We start from the raw sequence: 26,905 nt of genomic DNA, 5'->3' as shown, positions 1-26,905 counted from the left end.
TTACATCGATGAATAGTGCCTAGATTAGAGTGAAAGGTGAAAGGTAAAAAGTTTTTGTCACCTTTATGATTTTGTTTGTCTTTCTCCTCGCATTTGCATCTTTTCTACCATGCCTGAAGATAAATGAACTTGAAATAAAAATAGGACTTTCCCTCTCTTTAAAGGGCCAGATAGTACACATTTTCAGTTTTGCAGACCATATGGTCTCATTGCCCCTACTCTGCCACAAAAGCAGCCATAGATGGGAAATAAATGAATGGGTGGGGCCTATTTTGGCACACACTGTATTTGTTGACCCAAGTGTAGGCAGGGTGTTCTTATGCTGTCTAATTAGAATATTTTCACAGGTATTAGAGAATGTAAATGAAAATGTTTTTTTCTGTTCTTGCCATCTCTCACTGTTTCCTATATCAGTTAAGTTCTGTTCCATGCTTTATATTTATATTTATTAAAACTACATTTCCACCATCCACAAGTTTAATCATTTTCATCTCTGGATAAGTTGTTTCCTTTGCATTCATAAATTCCCAGTTTGATTGAATAGAATAATGCTATGAGAGTACTTTGTATATTGCTTGTATATGTACAAGCCTTGTACATATTTTAGAACGTTGGTTTAATGTTGCTATTTGTTTCAACTCCTCTGATACTGGAGAGCCGTAGATCTCACTCTTTCTCTCTCTCTCTCTCTTTTGTTAAGAAGCTGTAGATCTCTTATTTTATTTATTTTTTATTTTTTTTAAACAATTTTTTTTAAAGATTTTATTTATCCATATGACACACAGAGATCACAAGTAGGCAGAGAGGCAGACACAGAGAGAGGGGGCAAAGCAGGCTCCCCACCGAGCAGAGAGCCCGACGCGGGGCTAGATTCCAGGACTCCGAGATCATGACCCGAGCTGAAGGCAGAGGCTTAACCCACTGAGCCACCCAGGTGTCCCATAAACAATTTTTTTTTTTTAAAGATTTTATTTATTTCTTTGGCAGAGACAGATCACAAGTAGTCAGAGAGGCAGGCAGAGAGAGAGGAGGAAGCAGGCTCCCTGCCGAGCAGAGAGCCTGATGCGGGGCTTGATCCCATGACCCTGAGTTCATGACCTGAGCCAAAGGCAGAGGCTTCAACCCACTGAGCCACCCAGGTGCCCCAGATCTCTTATTTTAAATAACAGTTTAAATTTACAAATACCACCCACCAGACACATGAAAAGATGCTCAGCGTCAGTCATCATTAGGGAAATGTAAATCAAACGTAAATCAAACTTCTGAACGTATCACAGTGATACGTTCAGAAGGCATCCGAGGCGGTCTCCCTGTTAGCGGCAGCAGCCCAGCCTGACTCGGCGGCCTAGCCCCCTCAGGGACCTTCTTCACTGCGGGGCTGGCCAGGCAGAGGCAGTGGTGCTCTTTCTGGGCCGTGGGGGGGACACTGCCCCACTCCAGGCGGCCCTGGGATCCTCCTGGTCCAGGCTGCGGTGGGTCCAGGAGAGCTTAAACACCTTCTTCTGCCTTGGTTCTCTTTTCATTTTTTGCATCAGTATTAATGTTTTTTGCATACTTTGCGTCTTTATTCAAAAATGTAAACGTTCTTTGTCAGTCTATATACATGCCTATATATGAAGAGTTGGGTTGGTCCAAAGGGATGGGATTATTTTTTTAACACAAATTTTGCCCAGTTGTACTGCTTTCTGTGTTTAACTGTGCCATTAAAAAAAAAAAAAAAAGTCTTCAGGGCACCTGTGTGGGTAAGTCAGGTAAACTTCTGCCTTAGGCTAAGGTCAAGATCCCAGAGTCTTGATAGTGAGCCCTTCCTCTGGCTCCCTGATTGGCAGGATGCTTGCTTATCCCTTTCCTGCTCCACTTGTTTGTGCTCTCTGTCAAATAAACAAATACAATTTTTTTTTTAAAGAAATACTAACTTAAAAAATAAAAATAAAAAATAAAATTAAAAAGAAAAACACAGTGATATATCACCTCATACCTGTCGGAATGGCTAAAGTCAAAAACACAAGAAAAAATATTGGTGAGAGTGTGGAGAGAAAGGAACCGTCGGTCACTGTTGGTGGGAATGCAAACTGATGCAGCCACTCTGGAAAACAGTATGGAAACTCCTCAAAAAGTTAAAAATACCCTGTGATCCAATAATCACACTATTGGATATATACCCAAAGAATAGGAAAATACTAATTCAAAAGAATATATGCATCCCTGTGTTTATAGCAGCATTATTTACATTAACAAAAGTATGAAAACAACCTAATTGATGAATGGATAAAGAAGATGTGGTGTGTGTGTGTTTAAATATATATATATATATATATATATATATAAAATGGAATATTACGGAGCCATAAAAAGGAATGAAATCTTGCCAGTTGCAACAACATAGATGGATCTGGAGTGTAAGGTGGATGAAGCGAAGCAAAATAAGTCAGTCAGAGAAAGACAAATACTATATGATTTCACTCATGTGGAATTTAAGAAACAAAACAAATGAACAAAGGAAAAAAAAGGAGAGAAACAAACCAAAAAACCAGACTCTTAACTATAAAGAATGGACAGATTGTTACCAGAGGAAGGTAGATGGAGAGATGAATGAAATAGGTGATAGGAATTAAGAGTAAGTTATCTTGGAGCGCCTGGATAGCTCAGTGGTTTGAGCATCCACCTCTTGATCTCAGCTCAAGTCTTGATCTCAGGGTCATGAGTTCAAGCTCCACACTGGTCTCCACATGGGACATGGAGCCTACATTTAAAAAAAAAAAAAAAAAAAAAAAGAGGAAGAACAGGGAATGTACTCACATGTAAATATATGGGATTAGAGGTTAGGAGGTTACTAATATGAAATCTCTTTAGTATAATATTTCTAAATAAACTAAAGGAAGTGACTCTGAAACCTATAAAAACAAAGTACTCCTGTCTGTTTTGTATTTCCCCAGCGTCATATCCTATAACTTTATGAGCTAATCTTTTTAAATTATCAACATGTAGTGTTAATATTTAAACTTATTTTGACATTTGAACGTACTGTTCTCATACCAGAAATCATTTGGTTTTGATTTTTAGTTCTTTCAACATGTCAGACAGGCTAATATTAGTGTACTCTATGCTCGGTTGTCATTTCAGCAGACTAATGAGTTGACAATTTGACTTGTCATCCCCATAAAGTTGGTATTAATCCAGTAATCTTACAATCTTTATTTCAAGTTGACAGAAAGTAGTGTATAAGGCAAAGAGAATCATCAGTTTAACAGAGGCCTTTTTAGTAATGCTACATAGCATTTTTATTTTCTAAGTTTAGGTTATTATATATGAGTCTGCAGTTATTATTAAAGGGGGCTTATTTCAAAAAAGACTACAGATTAATGGATTTATTTAATTGTTTTCACCATCTCGGCTGTTTCTTCTCAACCCCTAAAGAACTGAGCTGAAACTAAGTTCCATGTTTAAAAAAATATCTTACCCCCCAAAGAATAAGTTAATTAAAATAAATTTAAAAATAAAAAATATCTTACCCCTCAACCAGTGTATTTCTGAGCCTTAGAAAATTACAGGATATGATGATGTTCATGTTCTCATATTCTCTCTCTCTCTCTCTCTCTCCCCATTTCTTTCCCATTCTTCTTCCCCTCTGCCCCCCTGCAACCCAAATCATTCACTTTCTCCTTTCCATGTCCCTGAAGCTATCCTGGCCTTTTAGTTGTACCTCAAGCTATACAAGACAGTAGTTTACCAAGAGTTGCCCGCTGCTATCGACACAATCGCCTGCCTGTTGTATGTTGGAAGAACTCAAGAAGTAGTACCCTGCTTCTCCGATCTGGAGGATTCCATGGGAAGGGAGTAGTTGGTCTTTTCAAATCTCAGAACTCCCCTCAGGCAGGTAAGCCTCTCTCCATAGCACAGTTATGATCATTTTACTTCAGAGAATTCCTAAAAATAAAGGAGGTAATATCTTGGAATGCCAACCATACCCTTATATTGAGCCTTCTCTCACAGGCTTTCTGCAATGCAATATAAAACATGTACTACTTGACAATGTGGGGTTACACCTTGAATTTGACATTTTGCTTAATATATCTGTCTGTATCATAATAAAGTCTGTGGTTCTAGGCTGTTTTCATTCCAGCAAACCAGAGTATCCACAGATGAAAACTAGATTATGCTGATCTTTCTCTTTCTTTCTGGGAAGCATCCAAGAATACTTAACAGCTTTCGAAGCAAGTAGGGATCCTCTGTCCCACGTAATTTGAGATACTTTATCTCATTCCTATAAATCACATGTACACACACAAACAAGTTAGCAAACTACTGACCAAAATGCTGCCTTTAAAGAAGCTCTCAAGCAAAGGATATTTTTGGAAGCTAGAGGGACACCAGCTTAAGAAAGCAGGCAGTACTGCTGTCCTTTTATTCTGAGGATATTTTTAAGCACTGTGTTTGAGGTCTTGAAGTCAGTCAAGAGCTGTATTTTGCTGACCTTTCTCATAATTTCTAGCTTATAGTAGATGCTCAGTAAAATTAAACAATAGACCACCAAGATATCAGATCCAATTTAGGCTTGGCTGTGTTCTTAACCCTTTGGAAGTGAGGTAAGTCAAGTTCTTGTTCAGTAGGTAAAACTATGTGCTTTTGATATCTCCTTTTTATTCTCATCCATTTTCCTCCTTTTATTCTTAAAGTTGACCAGTGTGTCCTTGACTATTCACTTGACTAAGGGTACCACACACACAATACATCAGCAGCAGCAGCAGCAGCATTGTCATTATTATCCAACCTGTCTTAGAGTCTCAGCATTGGTATAATTAAAGGCAATTGGCTTTGAACTATTTTGACACTGGGGAATCTCCCAAGCCACAAAGTAGATATAACAGAACATGGCATATGGAAGTTACTTACATAAAGTGAGGGAGTCATTTCAGAAGCCTTGATAAATATATCACTGAGCTTTTCATTGGAAAAAAATTGAAATTATTTTATTCCACTGGTTTCTGATTTTTTTAATATAATATAAAAACATTTCACACAGACCTGTACCCCTGGGGCAAATAATACATTATATATTAATAAAAATAATTTTAAAAAATAAACAAAATAAATAAAAAATTTCATATTTTTGAGCTCACACATATGCCTGCATTTTAATATATTTGAAATTGGGATGCATCTTAAAATATATGTGATGAGAAAGAATTGTCGTAGTTTAAATGGAAGAGTTTTTAATTCTTAGTACATAAAATAATTAGATCTTATAATTGATGACATCTTAGAGTTTATAAAATATAATAATGGCATCTTAAAAGTTCATAAAATATAATTTTTCTAACTTCTTAAATTCAAGATGTAAAAAATTTGTTAATATCTCTTGTCCTTCTAATGAGTCCAGAATGCTGCCTCTTTAAAGTGCCCAGGCCAATTTCAATGATTCTTTGCTCCACACAAACCAGACTCAGATTACTGAGTCTGAGAATTGCTCAGAATTGCTCTCACATTTGTTTCCCTCTGTGCATATCCTCTGCCCCTCTCTTAGAAGGACTAGGGAATCTGTCAATAGCTGTTGCTGCCTTCTCCCCATCTTCCTCTACTCTTCCTTCAGTGAACCCCTACAAGTTTGTGTGCCATGTTAGACCTGTGTGGCAGAATTAGAAGAAAGCTACCAGTATGGGAATTCTCACCTCTGTCCATTCCAGGTTGCCAAAGGAACCCACTCCATCCTCTGCTCCCAGACAGTAGCATGGACAGCATAATTTAGGGGACATCATCAAGCAGATGTTGCCTTTCATGACTCTTTATTCTAAGTTGCTTGTATAATGAGAAGCTATACCTATGCTTGGAAGGTCAGCCCTGTGCTGGCTTTCCAGACCTGGGCTCTTTCTGGGAGGATGATGAGGCAACAAAGAAATAGGTGTGGTGAAACCAATATTAAAGGAGAAGAGCCATCTAATAGTTTACAGCTTAAAGTGGGTCTGGTTTCTGTATTTGGGTGTGGTAACTTGAAGATTATATACAGAAAGAATAAGATACATCAGTAAATATCTCTTTTATTAACTTAGAGACAGTTTGTTCTATTCGCTTATTCTTTTACAGCTCCTACCTCCTCCTTAGAATCTTCCAGTAGCATAGAACAAGAAAAATACCTGCAAGCCTTACTGAATGCAGTTTCTGTCCATCAGAAACTCAGTGGCAATAACACCCTTACTGTCAGGCCAGCACTTGCTCTGTCTCCAGGTAAGATCTGATAATATTTTTCTTCTTGACAACCACGAGAGGTCAGATTCATTCCCAGGGTTAGTCTCTTTAGTTATTTATACTGTTCTTTCTGTATGACCCCTTAAACCTTTGCCCTGTGGGGCTATAACTTTAGCTCCTTTTACTTAAAAATCAGCATGCCACTGTTAATGTCTAGTAACCAAATGTGGGGGTTCCGTTTTTTCCTTTTTAAAAGAATAATAGGAGTGGGGAACATAAAGTCATCTTTTTTCCTAGAATCTGTTTTACATAGACTTTCACATATTATTACAAAGTTGAATGTTTAAGTTGAACACCTGATTGTGAAATGTGTATGTAGTAAATTGCCATGTATAAGTTTGAAATTCCTGAAATTTCTGCAGCCTTTTATGATTTGTAGTACAGTTTGTTTTCACTAGATTTGGATGAAACCATTAAGACTTGTACTAATATTCTGTTTCAGTTATCATGTGATGGAACCCCAAAGGGTTCATGTAGAGGTAACCCTAATGTGTTAGACACAGGAGCATGTGACTTGAAAAGTTGGTCTCCTTGGCTTAATCAGCTATTTGAATTAGCTCAGCATAAGCAGAAAGTGGCTTTTCTTGTAAAGTAACACCATGCATGCCTTGCTTCATTTATCATTAAATTCTCTGATTGCACTTGCCAAACCTAACTCTCTATAATCTTGCAAATGTGTGTATCTCTGAGGAAATAGTAACAGTGCCTTGTTATCTCTATTAAAGCGATGGGTACTTAAAAAGTACAGTGTTTGGCAGCAATTAGACATGCTACACATGAAGATAACTTTTTGTCATTTGAGTAATGTTAACCTGAACGACATGGTCTTTGTTCTTCTTTTTGGCTGACTTTCAGGGACTGAAAGGAGGACTTCAAGAATGTCCACTGTGCTTAAGCAGGTAGTGCCAGGACATTTGGATGTAAACCCATCCAATAGCTTTGCTCGAGGAGGTTAGTAAGATTGATTTTATAACTGAGCACTGATACGACCTTAAAATTTAAAAAAATTTACTCTAGATAGTCATATTTGAAATCAACTAATTATGGTTCCGATTGTTCTTAATTACCCTTTTCTAAATAAATTAGCGAATTTGTTACTGGTGTCACTGACAGATAAGTTTAGCCTCCTGGAACAAGAGGCATAATAATTGCTGAAATCTTAGGTATTGAGTTTGGAAATCGCGGGAGGTAAGGGGGATGTGTCTAAATGGTCAGCCCTGCAAATACCTACAATGCTTCAGGTTTGCAGGGTAGAAAAGCTGATCACGGAGCAGAAACAGCTAGAGAGAAGTAATACGAGACTCAGAGAGTTGTGCCTCCCTGTGCCTGTAATTTTTACTTCTGTTCTCTGAAATACTAGGTTAGGGAACAAGAGAGAATGATACTCAGGTTACTCTTTTCTTCCTCCGGGCTTTCACTGCTGGCATAAGGAAGTAGAGAAAGGCCTGTATTTGCTCTTTTAGCTCCAGAGGTGGTGCACTTTGGTCTCTGGAGATTATGTGAGATTCTTTTACTTTTCAGAGGAAATTCCAAAGCACGTATCTTGATTGTAAAAATCTACTTCCCACTGGATTCACAGAATCTTGGGCTTTTCTTCTCACTCCCATGCAGTGCAGAATCCCCTTGAAAACGTACCAAGTGAATGATCCAAGTTGCTTGAACATCATCAGTAATGGGAAACTCATTTCTTCCTAAAAAGTAGTCCCTTGCCTTTGTAAGCAACTCTATATATTGTTAGAAAATTCTTTCTCATATTGATCTAAAAATCTGCCACTATGTAACTTTTACATATTGGCCCTAGCTCTTGTGCCCTCTAAAGTTAGAAAATTCTAAATCTTACTCTCCATACCACAGCCCTTTGGATTTAAAAGCTGATATCATCTTTTCACTCTGAGAACTTTAACTCCAAATACCCCCAGTTCAAATGTTTGCCTTCTTTTCACCATCTTTGCCACCCAATGAGCTCCATTGATTTGAACTCCTGCAGCCTCAGATTACATTAGGTATGGGGATGGCCCCATCACTAGGTTGACCCATACTGACATTAATATCACTTGAAATACCTTCCGTGTGCCGTTGTTCTTTTTTTTTCTATTCAAAAAATATTCACTGAGTATCTAGTATGTAACAATATGCACTGCCTTCACTCTTGTTTGAGAAATTTTCCCGTGAGAAACTTTCCCACCTCAACGTAAGTCCCACCCTTCTTATGTAGCAATTTTTATTATATCAGACAAAGAAACAGTCTTGGCACCCAGCTCTCCCTCCATTAAACCAGGGCTCTACATTTAGACCGGGACGGAGGTATAGTAAGATCAGCCCTCTCTTTTGCAGTCTACAGGGGCCCACTTCTGGTACATGATTAGAGAAGTGGGTCCCTTCCCAAGCCTGTGCTATTGTTCTTAACAGTATATGGTACTAGCCTTGAGGGTTGATTTTTTAACCTAAATATACTATGGGCTGTACCTACAAAATTCCATCTTTTTTTTACATGGGCTATTATTTTAGACTTTGGATCCTGATTTTGTCTACCTGTATATTAGCCTCTTATCATGCATCAGTTTGATCTCTGTTGTGGTATAATTTGTTGTTTAAAAAATATTGAACAACCCAGACCTAAGGGCAGAAGTCTTCATCAAAATATTTAGAAGCCTCCCTGAAGAAAGAGATTGTCTTTAATATATACTAGTTAAAAGTCCTACTTAAACCATCCTGACCCATATTTCTAAATCTCTGTCAATCTTTTTAATTCTATATTTTCCACTCTTCCCAACTGTTAACTATATCACAAAAGAGTATATGGTTAGTTTACCATGACTCATTATAGGGATTAGTGCTTTTTCCTAAGTAATCATAAATTATCCATTAGCAATCCATTCTATAATTTGGTTCAGAATCAACATAAAGGAAGGTTCTATTTCACAAAAATCACTTTTTCCCCTTATGAAGACCAAGATTACTATGCACATCTCCTGGCAGTCATATACTTTTTTTTTTTCTACCTCATCAGAACATCATGCAAATGCAGGATTTCCTAATAGCTTTCAACCTTCTTCAGTCATTTTCTGAATTAGTGTTTCAGGCCTGAAAGTCACTGTATTAGTTCACTAGGGCTACTGTAACAAAGTGCCACAAACTGATTGTCTTAAACAATGATTGTCTGACAGTTTTCTGGAGGCTAGAAGCTCAAAATCAAGCTGTTTTCAGGATTGGTTCCTTCTGAGGGCCATGAGGCAGAATCTGTTCCATGCCTCTCCCCTAGCTTCTGGTGGTTTGCTAGCCTTCTTTGGCATTCCTTGGGTTGTAGAAGTGTCACCCAGATATCTGCCTTCATCTTTATATGATGTTCTCCCTGGGTGTTTGTCTCCAAATTTTCCCTTTTTATAAGGACACCAATCATATAAAATCAGGGGCCCACTCCCCTCTAGTATGACCTCATCTTAACTGATTATATCTGCAATAACCCTATTTTTAAATAAGATAACATTCTGGGGGTTAGGACTTCAACATAGAAGTTGGAGCAGAAGCATATAGTTTAACCCATAACAGTCATAAAAAGCTTTCTTCTGGATTTTTAAAATACCACTGTTTTAAAGTTTAAGATACATACTTCATTCTTAACATTTCTTGGTGAATTTGAACTAAAAAATAGTACAGTGACTCTCTCCTAAGTTTCCTGCCTGCTATTTCTGTTGCCAAGAGCTCCTGTCAGAATTTGGCTCAAGGTTGCAGTTCCCCCTATTGTTCTGTTTACCATCTGAAAGTTTATATTGTCAGCAAGGCATGTTGGCAGTTATTCCACACTCTGCTCTTGAGTTTTGCCTTTGCATACTTCATCAAGAACACATTATTTGTTACTCCACTTGGCCAGATGACTTGCAATATAAATTTCAGGTACAAAATTATCTCTTCTATCTTAGTACCTAAGGCTCGTGGATATTCCCCAAGTTTTACCTACATTATCTTCTCTTTTTTAATGTTGGCCTCAGACTCAGCTTTTTTTATGCAAGGGGATCCCCATTTATAGTTGCAGTCTAGTCATGAGTTCATTCTTCACTATTCTCAAAGGTACCTAAAAGGCTATCTTTACCTCTTAGGGTCAAAATCTCCTCTTTAATTTGTTTCTGACCCATTCTATGCATAGTGAGGCCATAATTATTATTTCTGACACCCTTAACTGGTTCTTGTGTAATAATTTGAAAATTATTTTCTTCTGAAAATTACTGTGAACTTAGTGTGTTCCCTTACGACAGTTTTTTTGCCCATCATTCTGGCATCTTAAACTAGGATCCAAAAACGCAAATCTTATATTTTTATTCCATCTCTTCATTCTTTTCTCCCAAAGCCTCCCAAATCTTCCAGGGTCCCAGTGGTTAACTGGAAAACAAGATAGTGCTGTTTCCTGGCACCTTCAACTTCTCTGATCCCTAGAGCTGCTTCCTTTGTCTCTTCCAACAGTATCATTCCTCCTCACACAGAGTAGCAGGAATGGCCTGGGGCAAGCAAGTTTGGGAGTCTTAGAAGATTCCCTGTTAACATGACCATGACGGGCAGACACACACTCCGATGCGCCAGGGCAAGATGAAGTATAGACACTTGCACAACCTGTAAATAGTTCATTTCCTTGTACCTACGTTCAGTGATAGTCTCTTCATTTTTCCAGATAGCTAGGCACCACTTCTTCACAAGTTCCTTATCTATCCTGTGTGGGAAGAGCTTCCTAGCTCTAAATCTTCCTTCTGAACTTCTCCTTTTTTCCTCTTCTCTGCATTTTTGCTATCTTTGCATTCCTTTCGTGGTCATGGTCTTGGGTCCTGGTTTTTTTCTTAGGTTATTTTCACCATATGCCTTTCTCAGTCATGACGAACAAGAGTTTAGATTGACCTCCACCTTCTCCATCCCCCTTTTTCAGTCAGGGCGATTTGCATTCTGTGTGCCTGTTGATGAGTTCCTAAGGCAGGGAAGCAACCTCTCTTACACAAGAACCAGTTAAGAAACAGTGAAGACGTGAATACAGCACATTGCTTTTCGTTTAAAATTAAAATCACTTGTGAGCCCTGTGGAGAAAGCACATATAACTTAGATAAATTATTTGGTTGACTAGAAAGATGTCATGAAAGGGGCATCTGGTTGGCTCAGTCAGTTAAGTGTCCAGTTCTCGATTTCAGCTTGGGTCTCAATCTCAGGGTTGTCAGTTCAAACCCCGCCTAGTGTGGAGCCCATTTTAAATTGATTAATTAATTTAAAAAAAATTGCTACTGCCTCTTAAATACAAAAATATAACAGTTCAGTGTATTTAAGAAGTAGTCACATGGAGGCAGCCTTTTAATTTTTCATCCTTCATTATTCCACGGCCCTCTGAGTTTCACTACATGTGATAGTTTATCCTTATAGTAATGTCTAGGATACATATTTTAAGAGGCTCTGAGAAATGAAGTGACTTGGCCAAGAGCACTTAGCAAATAGCATAGCTGGTACTGGCAATGGTTCAGTCCATTTCAGTGCAGCATTCACTAAATACAGCGTGTACGTCATGCACTGTGCATAGCTGGTACTGGCAATGGTTTCAGTCCATTTCAGTGCAGCATTCACTAAATACAGTGTGTACCTCATGCACATGTAAGCCTACCTTGATAAATTTAGAGCCATCCCCACATCCAACCCAAGCATCTCTTTCGTCTTCTTTGGCCTAAACAGGGTGGAGGGAATAGTACCAGTGCTTAGGAGACACTCATATTGAACACGGGTGCATTCCCATGGGTAGGATGGGCTGTACCACTTCTTCCCTGAAGCAGTGTGCTTAGCCAAACCCTGCTGGATAATTCCAGGTCACATGGCTGCCTACATGACAAGATACTGAGAGTTCAGACCACAGTGCTACCACTTAATGTGTGATTGTTAAGCAATTTAGGAAACCTCTTAATGCTCAATGTCCTCATCTGTAAAGCACAGATAATAAATAGTATCTAGCTTTAGAGTTGTTATGAGGAACAAATGAAATAATATATGTAAAGCAATTAGCTTAGTAACTGGTTCATAATAGGAACTCAGTCAATGTTAGTTCCATGATCGTTGGTGGTTATTAGTCATAGTTGCCTAATACTCCACTGAAATGGGAGGAAAGTCTACATTTGCATTTAAATTACCTTAAACCAGGTTGCTCCTTATGGGCCTCACACAAGAAGATAGAAGGCATCTGCTCTAGGTCTAGGCCAACAACTTACAAACTTTTTTGATCGTGATTCATACTTAAAAATATATTTAATATTATATTACAATATAGAAGTATCAGGTAACACTAAGCACAATGCAAAATGTGTATATACTAAAACAGAAGTTTCACAAAATAATTTTCATCTGTACCACATGCAGCATACATAGTATTTTCAAATTCTAATCTATTTCACTTCTTTAAAAATACTCACTTGACCTAATAAAGTGACTACAAAGACCACTAAGGCGGGGTGTGATGCCTTTGGTTAACATGGCTGCCACATGGGATTATAGTTCTCAAAGCCCTCTGCTGACCCCATATCAGTACAGGCCATTTGCTCCTTGTTGATTTTCTGCTATGTGATAAACACTTGGCAGTTTTTCATTAATGAGCCTCTATTTGGGGAAGTTCTTAATTTTTTTTATTAGTAATACCCCTTTTTTCATTCTCTGGGGGCAAGTAATCAGAGTTGAAGCTACAGTAGAAGGACCACAGCAACTCCAAATGTATCAATTTTCAAAAAGAAAATAATCAACAACTGTTTTTAGTGCCGATATGTTAGGCTCTCAGCATGGATGTAAGAATAAGTACATTAGATTCCTACCCTTTGGAGCATAAAATCTAGTAGCATATAGTGTGCAAAATAATCATAGTGCAGTGTGATCACAGTTCAGACAGAGCTCTCTACAACCTTGGGGACAGTGAGGAATGCTTTTCAGAGGAGTTCACATTGTTACTGGATTTTGAGGGGTAAGGAGTTTGTCAGGTAGAGAAGTGTGAGAATTAGTTCCAGGCAAAGGGACTAACATACGAAAGTGGTAGATGTTCAGGAAACAATACCTCAGAATCAGGAACCAACCAGTCAAACTTCCCCCTAACACTTAGGGTCCCATATTCCTTTAGGAAAGCTCAAAATCTTAGCAGAAAGGACAGAAGCTGGCCAGCACACAGGAGGCCTTGTGCCTTTACCATGTTGTCCCATGGTCTTTGTTCTGTCTTGCTATAGAATTCCTTGTGTGCAGTCAGCCAGCGCCTCCACAGCCCTTAGCTTTCTGAATTCCTTTGGCCACTAAAGCCATTAATGCCCTTCATTTTCTGCTCCGAAAGGAGTGAGGCAGAAATGAAAAATCACCACTAATGGTTTTCCTTTTATCAAATTACATCATGTGCAGTTTTGCAATATATAGCTTACTACTGCTGTTAACATTTTCAATCCCGAATAAATACAGAATCATATTCCTTAATTTATTTGAGCAGTTCCTTTGCTTGGGAAATAACAGAACTGTTACTACCAGCTGAATTTTGCCACAGTCACAGAGCACTTTTTTTCTGTCAGGGAAAAAACAATATTACTCAAATTACAAAAGTATTATCTCTAATACTGCCTATCATTTTGGTGCAAGTAGGGATTTTAGGAGAAGTCATTATTTCAGTCATCCCAAGCTGTATTTTTAGTGGCATTGGGGATTGTCACAGGATCGTGAATTTTTGCTGCTCATACCGTCTATTAAAAATAAACATAATTTCAAAAGGAAAAGGAAAAAAAGAAGCTAGTGTGGCAATGCTTGATGCTCTACTGCAAAAATATGCCCTTAGTTATTCCAAATGGTGACTAGAGCTTCATTCCTGATGTGATGACCTTGCTCGAAGAATGAACGTGTTATATAACACGTAGCATTTGCCAATTAGCCTCCTTAAATACTAGGGCCAATGCATTCCTAATATTTATGCCCCACCCCCAATTACTTAATTTTATTATATAAATTTGTTTCTCACCAAATGACAATCTTCAAAAGCTTATTCCATTTGGTATAATTTGTTTGTGGCACTCTGCTGTGCTGTCCATTTCATTGTGCTTATAATATTTATAATCAGGTGCTGACATTTCATTTAACAGGCGCTCAGTTCATCCTTTTTGTGTGACTGTGCAGCTTTTTGTTAATCATATTTTTTACTTTTATTATATTTACATTTTCCCCCTATGTTAACTTAATTTCAAAAATTAAATAACTAATTCTTCTCTTACTCAATTTGCTCTGTTTGCTGCTATCTACATTTCATTCCTCCTTCTGTCTTTAATCTCACTTACCAGTGCATGGGTACAGAGATAAATGTTTTACTCAGTCAAATCCCAAATCTTCAACTAAGGGAAGAGTCCATAATCAAGGTACTGTATTATCTGTCCTGATATGTCACTCTTTTTAACCATCTTCATATGAAAGCATATTTGTTACAAGTCACTTTTCACATTTGCCAAACTTTGTCCTTTATTTTCATCCACATTCTGAATTTGCTCTGTGATTCCATTTATAAACACTTCCCATAATATCTAAGATGAGATAGAAAGATTCATCCATGTTAAGCAGAAATCACCTACAAAACCTTTTCTTGGGAACAGGTCTCCTAACCCTATAAATGTTTATAAAGAGAGAAGCAGATGAGACAAACATTATTATGGTGACTTCCAGTCACCTGGAAACATGGATTAATTTAATAATCGACAAATATTAAAGCCTCTCAAAGAGCCTTTCTACATCTAGAGAAGAAATCTCACTTCAGGGAAGCAGTGGCAGTGTCCTATACCCCAATGACCCCATCACCAGCGTGAATACCATATGGACATTTCTAAGGATTGGTATTTTGGAAGGTACTACAGTGTTAGTCAAATTTTGAGGCTTAGTGTTTGCCTCTGTATTTGGATATGGAATATTTACTTTTCACTTGCATGTAGAAATTCTTGATTTTTCTAATTAACGTAAGTAAGCTCAGATTATAACACAAGATTCTTCTAGCAGCTTAGCTTTGGCCTTTCCCTTAGAAGACATCTGCTTTTGACTGAAATTTTAAATAAAGCCTCCTAAGTATCAGTGAAATGCAAATTACTAAATTTATAACTTCTTACCATTTTTCATGGATACTGGGACAAAAAGATAATAATATAATATTTGCTGGTTTAAAATTATGTCATTTTGGCATGACACACAAATATTAATTCTAAACCCAGCCTCAGATTTTAGTAGGTGTAGTAAAGTTCTAATTTATTACTTAATATACATTTCTTGTTGTGCTGATTGGCTAAAGCAGAGGAGTGTTCCTTACATCTTTCATGAAACCCTGAGAAACTGAGTCATTCTGTGTTATCTCATTGTTGCCTTCTCCCCACATTTTTTGTTTCCCTGTGTCATGCATTCTCTCTATTTATGATCTCAGCATTCATTTATAAATACTGACTTTATATCAAAATGCAAAAGTAGGATTGACTTGGTGATTTCTTAGGTCCCTTCAACCCTAAGATTGTGTGATTTGAAAATGCTGTATTGAATAATGCTTATGTGTTGCAAACATAAACTACAAATGACCAATATGATCCATGATTACTTAGATGAATTAACTTGCTGTTACCTCTAAAACTGTACCTACAGAGCATGCATCTTTTTCCCTATTCAGTGGCATTCCCACATCAGATTATCTCACTCAATTATTTTGGCTTTTGTGAAGGTGTATGGGCAAGTCTTCGCTCTAGCACTCGCCTGATCAGCTCTCCAACCTCTTTCATTGATGTTGGTGCCCGGCTGGCAGGCAGGGACCACTCGGCCTCCTTTAGTAACAGCACCTACTTGCAAAACCAGCTCTCAAAACGCCAAGCAGCCCTTTATATATTTGGTGAAAAGTCGCAACTAAGGGTAAGATTTCTTTTTTTCACTTGGAAGCTTTATAGGTAGATGAAGGCAGTTATAAAACTTATCTCAAACATGTTTTTCTAGAAATTTTGTTTTACAGCATAGATTCTTAACCTGGAGTTAATAATCAGACTCAAACAAATTTTGGCTCATATGTATGTATATATGTCTAAATATACTTACTTACAATTGCTTAAAAAAATCAAACATCAGGAATATTGGGAAGTATACATACAAAAAATAAATGAGGCTCTTTCAGGTTGTGTTTTTCCTTTGTCTTAGTTCAGCTTCCATAGGAATCTGTGCCCCAGGCAAAATAGATCCGTATTGATTAAAAAAATAAAAAAGCCACAGGAAGGTAGGAGAGTGAAAAGAAGGCTATGGCACTGCATATGGAGACAAGGGAGGGCGAAGACTGTTTTATAAGCTAAAATTTTTTTAAAAAGCTCTGCAAGGCTATATATACAGAGATACATGTCCTAAAGCGAGTCAGAAATTGCAAAATATTAAATGCTGATCAACTTTTTTCTTACTTTTAAATGATTATGCTGAAGAGCGGAGGACTATGCTCCGGTCCTATCAATTGTAAAGATAGGCTCTACCTCCAAAAGTAGCTATTCCTCGGGTTTGTTTTAGCAATGCCTACATTACAAAATAAATTTCACTACCACTGATAGGTTTGTGGGAAATAAGAGTATTTGTTAATTCAGAAATCCCCTCATGGTTTTTAGCCCGGTGCTTCAGTCAGCACTGGGCAATCTAGACAGACCTTCAGTTGAACTGTGGAGCCGGGGCTCTGAGCAGGATCCCACACGCTTGCTTCTCAAGATGCCAGGGACTGAGTCATCTCTTCTCCGGCAAGCTAGCTTTGCTTGCTCTTCTCCCACTGCCAGGCCTGCTGCAATCACTTAGTCACAACCTTTAGGGGAGAGGGCATGAAACTGCTGGGTAGTGCTCAATTTTTAAGTGTACACACGTGTCTTCTGATACAGCAGGAAACTTTATAACCAGAAAATAGTTGGAACACTTTTCAGCAGTAACCCAGGATTGCCTGGCCAGCCTCCTTGGCACCAGTGTCTTTCCCAGAGCACAGACTTGCCACACTTCAGCACACCACTTATTCATGACCTAAATCACTCTCCAAGCCTTCTCTCCTAAATTCTCTCCTCTGCCCTTGCCTTTGCACTCAGTCCTCAAGAGTCCTGTGTGCTCGTGCATATCTGAGTAAGAAGGACTGACTCTTTGCGACTCTTCCTTCTTTTTCTTCCTTCCTCCCTCCCTCCCTTTCCCCCATCTCTCTTCTTCCTTCTTGCTTTTTCTTCCTTTTATCCATAAAGTATTATATTTTAAAAATATAATTTTACCATCTTAGCACAGTAATTATTAGGATTTCTATATATTCCATTCAACCTTTCCTTTTTTATTTACTCAGTTGTATCTGTACAGTGTACAGATACACTGTCTGATGTGTGCCACATTCTGTCTAGCTGCAGCCCGACACTTTCCTCTCTCCACAAAGGAGACATATGGGAAAGTAAGTAGAGAAAGACCTTTTCTAATTAATCCTGAATTGCCCTTATTTACCTTTTTCAGTTTACATACTCTAATACCTTACACTTAGAAACAAATTCCTCATAATGTAGTTTATGTCAACACGGTGATTGATAATTCCTGGTCCATAAGATAAGCATACCTAGTTCATGTACAGTTGAGAAATAGAAAGGAACCTGGTTTTCCTGGAAAGTAAACTATCTTTTATCTATTATGAATTTTTAAAAAGACTAACAGATAAGAACTCATGTATATTTCTAAGTTCTTATCTCAAGAACATGTTTCCATGTTGTATAATAGTCTTCATAATTAGCTTAATCACTACACAGTACCCCATATTGTTGGATTTTTACATTTATCTTCTATATGTGAAATTGCAGTCACATTTACAAGCATATAGTTTTTTATTTTTTTATTCAGATACGATTCAGTTGGGTTTTATTTCTACGTTTTAGATTATTTCTTTAGGGTAGCTTCCTTTTTAAAAGAGGAATTATTAAGACAAAGGAACTTTTTTTCTTGAAACTTCTTTTCCTTAATACATATTAGAAATGCTATTTTAAAAAAAAGAATTAGAAGTTTTTGCTTTTTAGTTTAAAACTTTAATATACCTTTTTAAAAATACTCTAAAATAACCAGTATAAAACATTAAACAGACCCTATGCATAAGTCCTTGGCAACAGTTTTTTTAATGTGATAAAATACAAATAACGTAAATTTACCATATTAATGTGCACAGTTCAGTAGTGGTATGTACATTCATTCTGGTATACACCCAATCTCCAGAAAGCAGTTTTACTCATAAAAGCAAATAATCCAATAGAGTAATTTTGGCAGAATATGAAGAAAGCACAGAGAATGTGAGAAAACTAATTCATTCTTAGGCATTAAAAAGTTGAGAACTTTTAAATCTTCAGAAGCAGAACTAGATTATCAAAACAAAGTAGATCAAAGGGCCATCAGTTTAGCATTTTAAAATAGTAGATACAACCTCATGTGGAATAAATTTCATATGGATTAAAGTTGTAAATAATAAAAATATTCAAATAAATAGATTGATACATGTGTCATATTGAGTGGAAAAAATATTGTCCCAAGCTAGAAATTACAAAATCTTTCAGATTTTACTCTATGTAGAATTTTGTATTATTAACTTTAAAAGAGTAACTACAGTGTCAGTAGTCTTATGGCAGTGAGGTAGTGATTTTTATTTCCTTCTCAATGTTTATCTCTACTTTCTTTTTCATTTTACAATGACTTTGTTTTACTTGCGTAATAAGAAACAAATATGTGTATGTCTACAAACTTTAATTTGTAGAGTTCTGGAACTCAACAGCATATTACCTTTTTATTACAGTATATATCTTGGGGAGATTTAGTTTACAGTTTTGGATTAATCATGCTGTCCACGTGTATTGGTTCCTCTTTAGACTTCCAGGTTCATGGCCTTATAATTGGCTTATATATGGTGTTATAAATTCCATCAGGTTCCAGCCTACCAGTAGTCTCTCCAAATTCTCAGAATGACAGCAAGCCAAGTCAAACCACAAGACCTTACCGAATGGCTCTTTCCAGTAATACTGACACATTAGCCACACAAGATTGACTTTCTTCACCTCTGCAACCTCTGTAGCTACTTGGCCTCAACTGACTATACATCATTAAGTATTGCCCCGTTAAAAACTGCTCCTTTACGTATAGCAAGCACTTCATCTGCCTAATTCTCTGCATCTTTACCCACAGAACTTCAAGTTAGAATTTGCTTTAAATTGTGAGTTTGTTCCTGTTGAATTTCATGACATCCGACAAGTTAAAGCCAGTTTTAAAAAATTGATGAGAGCTTGTGTCCCAAGCACCATCCCTACTGACTCAGAAGTGACCTTCCTGAAAGCCCTGGGAGACTCTGAGTGGTTCCCACAGGTAATGTCTGGAACAGCTTATCTTATAACTCAAGGAAAGAGAAGTCCAACTGTATATACAGAATTGAATTTGAGGGGAAAAGATATTGTGTTCCCCTACTACCTGACACTCTCCCCTTACTGTATGCCCTCCATAAAGGCTTTTCAGTTCCAGGAAACCATGTGATCTAGAAGACGGGTCTAGAATTCTTCATCCCAGGACTCTCTTCTCTCTATCATTGAAAAGTTGGTCTTCATAGGACGCTAAAGAGGAGGTCTTTATTGTTAGATGGAAATTTTTTGTATGTAATAAATTTAATCAACAAATATTTATAGGAATCCTTTTCTGTTGTCAGCAGAGTAAGGATCCAGGACAGAATGTGATTTCTAGATGACTCCAAGAACCTTGCCCTTTTACTTTCTCATGTCCCGTGTGTTTCTGCCATTTCCATGTGTCTAGATTTTAGATTCTCCCTCAGAGCAGCCACCAAAGTCATATTGGAAGCCCTAAAGCCTCCCTAGGGTTTAGGAAAAACTGCATATCCTTTCTTCAGCTCAGTCAAGCTTGGGATGTTTTTAATTAAACTCTTATTGAGAAATTAAGGAGAAATAGGTATGCCAGCAACATAACTCTCCTTTCTTCCAAACCACAGAAGAGAGGTATTTATGACATGCATGTTTTAGACACTGATGCAGACATTTGGCTAAGAGCATCTCTGCGGTATACCCTTCAGCCTTGTCTTTAGGCCACTAATGCTATGCCCATTATTCCTTTGCCCCCTGTAGGAGTTCTCAGTCCCTCTAATCCCCTGTTCCTATTGCCCTCAAGCTTCCTACCTCTCTTAAGGAGGAAAAAGAGTTGTTTTCCATAAGTCAGCAAATAATGGGAGTACCCAGGGCAGTGACTGTTCTCGAGATACTCTAACTATTGAGGAAAAAAACAATCCAGCCACATAAACAGTTAGCTATAAATCTAGATCAGGATGTGTTAATGCCTATTATGACAGTTCAAGATACTTTTGAATGCCCATGGAAGAGCTGATCAAAACTCCATTCTGTCCCTCAGCTATGAGCCCTGGCCCCAAACTGTTCCCACCACCCAACCTGTCTCTTTCTGGTACATTCTCTGTTCTGCTGCTGCTGCTTCTTCTTTTTTTAAGATTTTTATTTATTTATTTGACAGAGAGAGATCACAAGTAGGCAGAGAGGCAGACAGAGAGAGAGGAGGAAGCGGGCTCCCTGCTGAGCGGAGAGCCCGATACGGGCTCAATCCCAGGACCCTGGGATCATGACTGGAGCTGAAGGCAGAGGCTTTAACCCACTGAGCCACCCAGGCACCCCTCTGTTCTGCTTCTTACTCCAAAGTGAATCTATACCAGAAGTTGGTGGCAAAAAATAGCAGAAAATATCACCCTGCTCAGGATATTGGCATTTACAAAGTTAACTCAGGGCAAATGGTAAGCCCAAGACAATAGCTATGTTATAGGAACAGTGAGTGAGGACCTTCCCAATGCTGGAGAGCACATGTGCCTTGTTCCTGGGTTTAAAGTAGCCCAGCTCTGTTTAAAATATGGGATGTGGGGTGAGGTATTTTGTTTTATGTAGTTGACAATTGGATTTATTCTACAAATTATATCAAATGATACTTAAAATATAGTCTTAAACTATAATACACAATCAGTTTTGAATCTATATGCTCTGCTCACAACCTAGTTGTACATTAGGGACTTGAATCTGTCGACGCCTTAAAAAGCTAAGCACAAATACAAGTTTTCTTCCCATTGACTACACAGTACAAATAAGTGTCTTTTATATTTTTTAAAATTTTATTAAAGGTTTTATTTATTTTTTAGACAGAGAGAGACACAGTGAGAGAAGGAACACAAGCAGGGGGAGTGAGAGAGGGAGAAGCAGGCTTCCTGCAGAGCCTGATGCAGGGTTCAATCCCAGGACCCCAGGATCACAACCTGAGCGGAAGCCGGACTCTTAATAACTGGGCCACTCAGGCGCCCCAAGAGTATCCTTTTAAAAAAATAAAACTCAGGGATCCTGGGTGGCTCAGTCATGAAGTGGCTGCCTTCAGCTCAGGTCATGATCCCAGGGTCCTGGGATCAAGCCCCCCATTGGGCTCTCTGCTCAGCGGGAAGCCTGCTTCTCTCTCTCCCATTCCCCCTACTTGTGTTCCCTCTCTCGCTGTGTCTCCTTCTGTCAAATAAAAAAATAAAATCTTAAATAAATAAATAAAATTCATTTGTCATAAATTTAGCCCTTTAAGGTATACAGTTCAGTGCTTTGTAGTATATTCACAGACTTGTGCAACCGTCCTCCTATCTAATTACAGGAAAATAAGAATATCTGAACTAGAACTGACTACATCATAGGAAAACACATTTTAAGTCCAATAACTGTTGGTAGAGTCACTTAGACTCTTTTCTATTGTATGGAATTCTCTAGCTCTTCTCCTGGGCGGGGGATCATGTATGGTCAGTTTATTTCATTGTCTATCATTTGAACACATTGTTTTAAATCATGTCTACTTTTAAAGTCATTGTTTCATCTTGATTTTGACAAAGAACTTTAAGCATTTAAAACTTTCGTGGTTCTTTTGTCCATGTACTTTATTCTAACTTGTTTCATTATCTAAGGTTGATATTGGGTCTGTTTGTGGTGCTCAGAAAGTGACTGGTCTAATTGTGGTCTCCTTTCTTATCTCTTAGCTTCACAGGATAATGCAGCTGGCTGTGGTTGTATCAGAAGTACTTGAGAATGGTTCCTCAGTTTTGGTCTGTTTGGAGGAAGGCTGGGACATCACTGCACAAGTAAACTATTAAAACATAGTTTTATATACTTAGTTTTGGATTTATATTTAAATTCAGTTGTTTTTAAATTCTGCAGATGAATCTTTTGTATAATGACTAATGTGTTTATAGATAGAGAAAAAGTCCTGTGTTAAAAACCACTTAGTGTCCATCAGAAAGCTCTGTGCCCTGAGCTTCAGGCGCCCACATGACAGACACACCGTGTAAGCACACAAATGGAGCCCTTGATCAGAGGATAGGACATGGGTCATCCTTCCTGGGTTTTGTCAATCCTTTCCCTGGCTTTCAATAAGCTCCTCCTTTACCCACTCCAGAGTGGGAAAAAAAAAAAGTATAAAGATAAACTAGGTAAGACGTTAATCTATACCTGCCAGAAAGTAGATAATAGGTTTGAACTGATCCTCTAGCCTTATTGACATGTAAGAGAGGGCTACAGTCAGCAAACTGTTCAGATAAAGATTAAAATCATAATTCTCTGAAAGAAAACATGTAGCCAAAATGAATTTGAGTTTTCATTTTTACTGGAAAGTTAGCAGAATTAATTTGATTGGCTCTCCTGAGGCGATTAGTGAACAAATCTGCTGTTCAGGTGACTTTATCTGTCTTAGTAACAAAATTTTTTCGGGACTGAAAGTAATGAAATATCCATCCTGCTTGTGCCCTAGGTGACATCCCTGGTTCAGTTACTCAGTGATCCCTTTTATAGGACACTTGAAGGCTTCCGGATGTTGGTCGAAAAAGAATGGCTTTCTTTTGGTCATAAATTCAGTCAGCGGAGCAGCTTGACCCTCAACTGTCAGGGTAGTGGTTTTACTCCAGTCTTCCTGCAGTTCTTAGACTGCGTACACCAGGTAAGCAGAGCAAACTTAAATTGATCTTGATACAAAGGAAAGAGAAGAACTAGCATTTATCGCACATTGCAGTGCTGTGCTGGGTATCTTCATGTCATTACTCTGATGGACTCAGCCATAAGACTTGTTGAAATCTTAGCAGTGGATTCCTGGGAATAGAGAAGGAAAAGAACTTGTTGGTTTCTGAAACTCGGATAGCCGAGTTGTCTTTTGGGCTGCCCCCATGTGAAGTGGCCAGCACTCTAAATTATCATCTCCCAAGAAGAGGAGCACACTTGGGTTTGTTGTCCAGGAAAGATTGCTCTATGGTAGAACAGCCGGACTCTCTAGGTAGTGGCAGGGCCTGGAATCCAGCAGGTGGTCTTCCCAGTGTGGGAGGACCTTATCTTGTGCCTAGGAATATAGAAGGTAGAGCCTAACCCTTGAGAAAGAATCAGGGCCCAATCAAGCAAGCCTGTGAGGTTGAGAACACTGGCTTGGTTCTACTGAGTGACTTAATCAGGGCTAATCAAGAGACCAGACAGAAACCCAGGTATATAATCCACTCAGATCCAGTGGGAGCAGGGCTTGGGGGAGATGTGAATGCTCTAGGCTCCCTCTGACCCTCCTCTCAGGCACATCAGGTAAAAACTTCCTAATGCGGCCTGAATCAGAATTTGGCTTGAGAATTGCAGGGCACTGGGTTTGCTAAATTGGCCTAAGAAAAGCTAGCTTGACATTTCCAGCTTTGTTTCATCTGCACCACAACAATGAATGGGTTCTGGCATGTCACGCAGAGGCTCAGAACAGTGAGCCTCTTTGAAATAGATTGGCCTCAGGTATGGCATGAGAGGTGGAAATGTTTTCAGGAACCAGAACTGAAACTGGGTCTTCTAAAGAGGCCAGCTTGGTGTATGGGTTTTGTTTTGTTTCACTTTTTTAGTCTATTAATTATTTGATCAGCTTTATTAATTCACTACATAATTTTTCATTTATTTAAAGTATATACATTTCAGTAGTTTTTAGTATATTTACAGAGTTGTATAATTGCCATAATCAATTTTAGAACATGTTACCACTCCAAAAAGAAACTCCACCCATTAGCAGTGACTTTGCACCCTCTCCCACCCCATCCCCACATCCACACACTCTGGTGATTGTTTTTGATTATGCTAGTGAGCTTCTTAAATAAAAAATCTATTGAGTAATTTCAGTTAATTCTGTCTGAACAGCATCTGGAGAAGCTGGTCACAAGGTTGAGCTTACATTTTAAATCTTTGCATCAAAGGGTGTATTTGTTTACTATTTGAATATAAGCCTTTTTATTTCATACTCCTTTTGGCAGATAGATGAGGGAGACATTTGGAGTCCATTGTCTCTGAAACAGAAAATTTAACTGAGACCAAAGGAGAGGAGCAAGCATCTTTTTCTCATGTCTAGATGGGTGAAAGCATATGAGTTTTTCATGAAAGCACTTCTTACTGTCTTGCTATTACCTAGGCTGTCTAGGCTGTCTGCGTTAAACTTACACAGTGATGTATGTCAGTTATTTCTCAGTATTACTGGCAGAGGTATGGGGAGGCATGTTAAAAACAACTATACAGTATATGATTTCATTTATAGAAAATTCTACAAAAGGCAAAACTGTAGTGACAGAAAACAGATCAATAGTCGCTTGGGACCAGTGGTTAGGTACCATGAAGGGGCATGACCAAACTTTTTAAGATGAGGTAACTAGTCAGTCCTAATTGTGGTGGTGATTACACAAATGACCAAAGCTAATCAATCAGCCTGTATGCTGTAAATAGGGAAATCTTGTTATTTGTAAATTGGATATCAATGAATCTGAAAAACAAAATTTTAATTATTAAGTCCAACATTTCAGTTAACTGGAGTTACAGAAAAAGAAAAGAGCAGCTATCTAGTTTCTCCAGAGAAAAATGTGTCAGTCTGGTGCCCAGAGAATACTTACAAGCCTGGCTGTCTGCTCTTTAGAAATAGGGCAGGAAATAGGTCCAGGGAGATCCCTCCTAAGTGTGTAGATTTGTTCTTTATCTATGCTATTTTCAGTTTCAAGCCTCATCACTAACCCAGCTGTACGTGCTGTTCCCAAGTCCAGAGCTCAATCAGGTTTGGTTTTTCCAGAGGACAGACTTCTAATCCCTTGCTTTCAAGGAGGCAGTCACATTACTACATGGAGTAGGAAAGTACCCTAGAGATCTCACCACTTCTTCTATAGACCTACACCTAGTCCTCATTTTTCACTCCCATTTCTCCCCTATATATGTTTCTCTGCTCTTGAGCCTCTGAGTCCTGAGCCTTTCTGGGTTTACAGGGCAAGCTGTTACCTTGTCAAATCATTTTCATCCTATAAGCATCCCAATGTAGCTTCTCATCTTCTATTTCTTCCTTCTATTTTCCATTGTTCATAAATGTACTGAACTTTCTCGACATGCAACTTTCTCCCTTCCCATTCTCCCCACCTCCTTTTAGGTTTTTTTGTCTTACAGAAATTCCTTTTCTTTAATTAAGGGAGAGTTGCAGGGGGCTAAGTATATATGGCCTAATTTGGCTTAAGTTAAATGCACTATTAAATATGTTAAATGGGGCTCCTGGGTGGCTCAAGTCATTAAGCGTCTTCCTTCAGCTCAGGTCATGATCCCAGGTCCTGGGATCAAGCCTGCATCAGGTTCCCTGCTTCTTCCTCTCCCTCTGCCCTGTCCCCCTGTTTGTGTTTCCTCTCTCCCTGTATCTCTCTGTCAAATAAATAAATAAAATCTTTAAAAATAATAAATAGATAGATAGATAGATATGTTAAATATCCATGTTCAGCTTGCAGAGTTCTGCATACCTTAACATGAGAGTCGGGAAAAGAATCCACTCACCATCAGTAAGAGATGGGAGGTTATCATAGAAGACATATTGTTCTTGAAAATGAGAACATCATTCTACCCCAAGTATAATAATAATTACTTGATATTGAATACTTATATTTTATTGTTGGGGGTAGGTAGGAGTATGAGTAGTCCAGAATTGCAAAGTACCCTATATTTTGTGAGTACCCCTTAAGTGGTATAAACAAAGTAACTTAATATAAACAAAAGTGAAGTATAAATTATTTTCCTGTTGTCTTTAGAATACATTACAATAGATGCTCAAACCATATAATGTTATCTAAAACATCTTAGGATGTATGTTTAATTTCTAGTAACTTCTTATTTTAAATAATGAGTTAAAATTCAAATGTTCTCTATAAATTGAGCTTTAGTGACAGCTCAGTGGTTTGTAGGTGAATGCTGGACAAACTGTAGAAAATAATATTGTTCAGGGCCTAAAGACTCCTTTAATATGTATTTAAATCTGGTTGTACCACATTAAAATTTTTTAGAGAATTTTTTAAAGATTTATTTATTTTGGAGAGAGATCGAGAGAGCCCGCGAGCCTGGGGGAGAGGCAGAGGGGGAGAGAGAGAGAAAGCAGACTCCCCACTGAGCATGGATGGAGCCTGCCACAGGGCTCTATCTCACAACCCTGAGATCATGACCTGAGCTGAAATCAGGAGTTGGACACCTAACTTACTGAGTCACCCAGGTGCCCTTACATTAAAATTTTTTAAATTAAAGTATGAATTTTTAAAAATTTGCCTGAACCCTCTTTTGTCTTAGTACCC

The 26,905-nt window shown here is 38.1% G+C and overlaps 1 protein-coding gene across 2 annotated transcripts in view; it reads left to right on the top strand.

Annotated features, from left to right (window-relative positions):
- SBF2 (SET binding factor 2) overlaps positions 1 to 26,905 on the top strand; it is a 476,395-nt gene that overhangs the window by 428,718 nt on the left and 20,772 nt on the right. The window contains exons 27-33 of one of the 2 annotated variants that reach the window (XM_032358786.1): positions 3,681 to 3,877; positions 6,082 to 6,222; positions 7,099 to 7,194; positions 15,956 to 16,140; positions 19,432 to 19,608; positions 22,304 to 22,405; positions 23,071 to 23,256. In XM_032358786.1, the coding sequence (XP_032214677.1) occupies positions 3,681 to 3,877; positions 6,082 to 6,222; positions 7,099 to 7,194; positions 15,956 to 16,140; positions 19,432 to 19,608; positions 22,304 to 22,405; positions 23,071 to 23,256 (1,084 nt within the window). The remainder of the gene's footprint in view (positions 1 to 3,680; positions 3,878 to 6,081; positions 6,223 to 7,098; positions 7,195 to 15,955; positions 16,141 to 19,431; positions 19,609 to 22,303; positions 22,406 to 23,070; positions 23,257 to 26,905) is intronic. The other variant, XM_032358787.1, reaches the window with a different exon arrangement.

Source organism: Mustela erminea, chromosome 9 (assembly GCF_009829155.1).
Source record: "Mustela erminea isolate mMusErm1 chromosome 9, mMusErm1.Pri, whole genome shotgun sequence".
Lineage (NCBI taxonomy): Eukaryota > Metazoa > Chordata > Mammalia > Carnivora > Mustelidae > Mustela > Mustela erminea.
The sequence above is the reverse complement of the archived record's forward strand: the minus strand, read 5'-3'. Positions and strand labels throughout refer to the sequence as shown.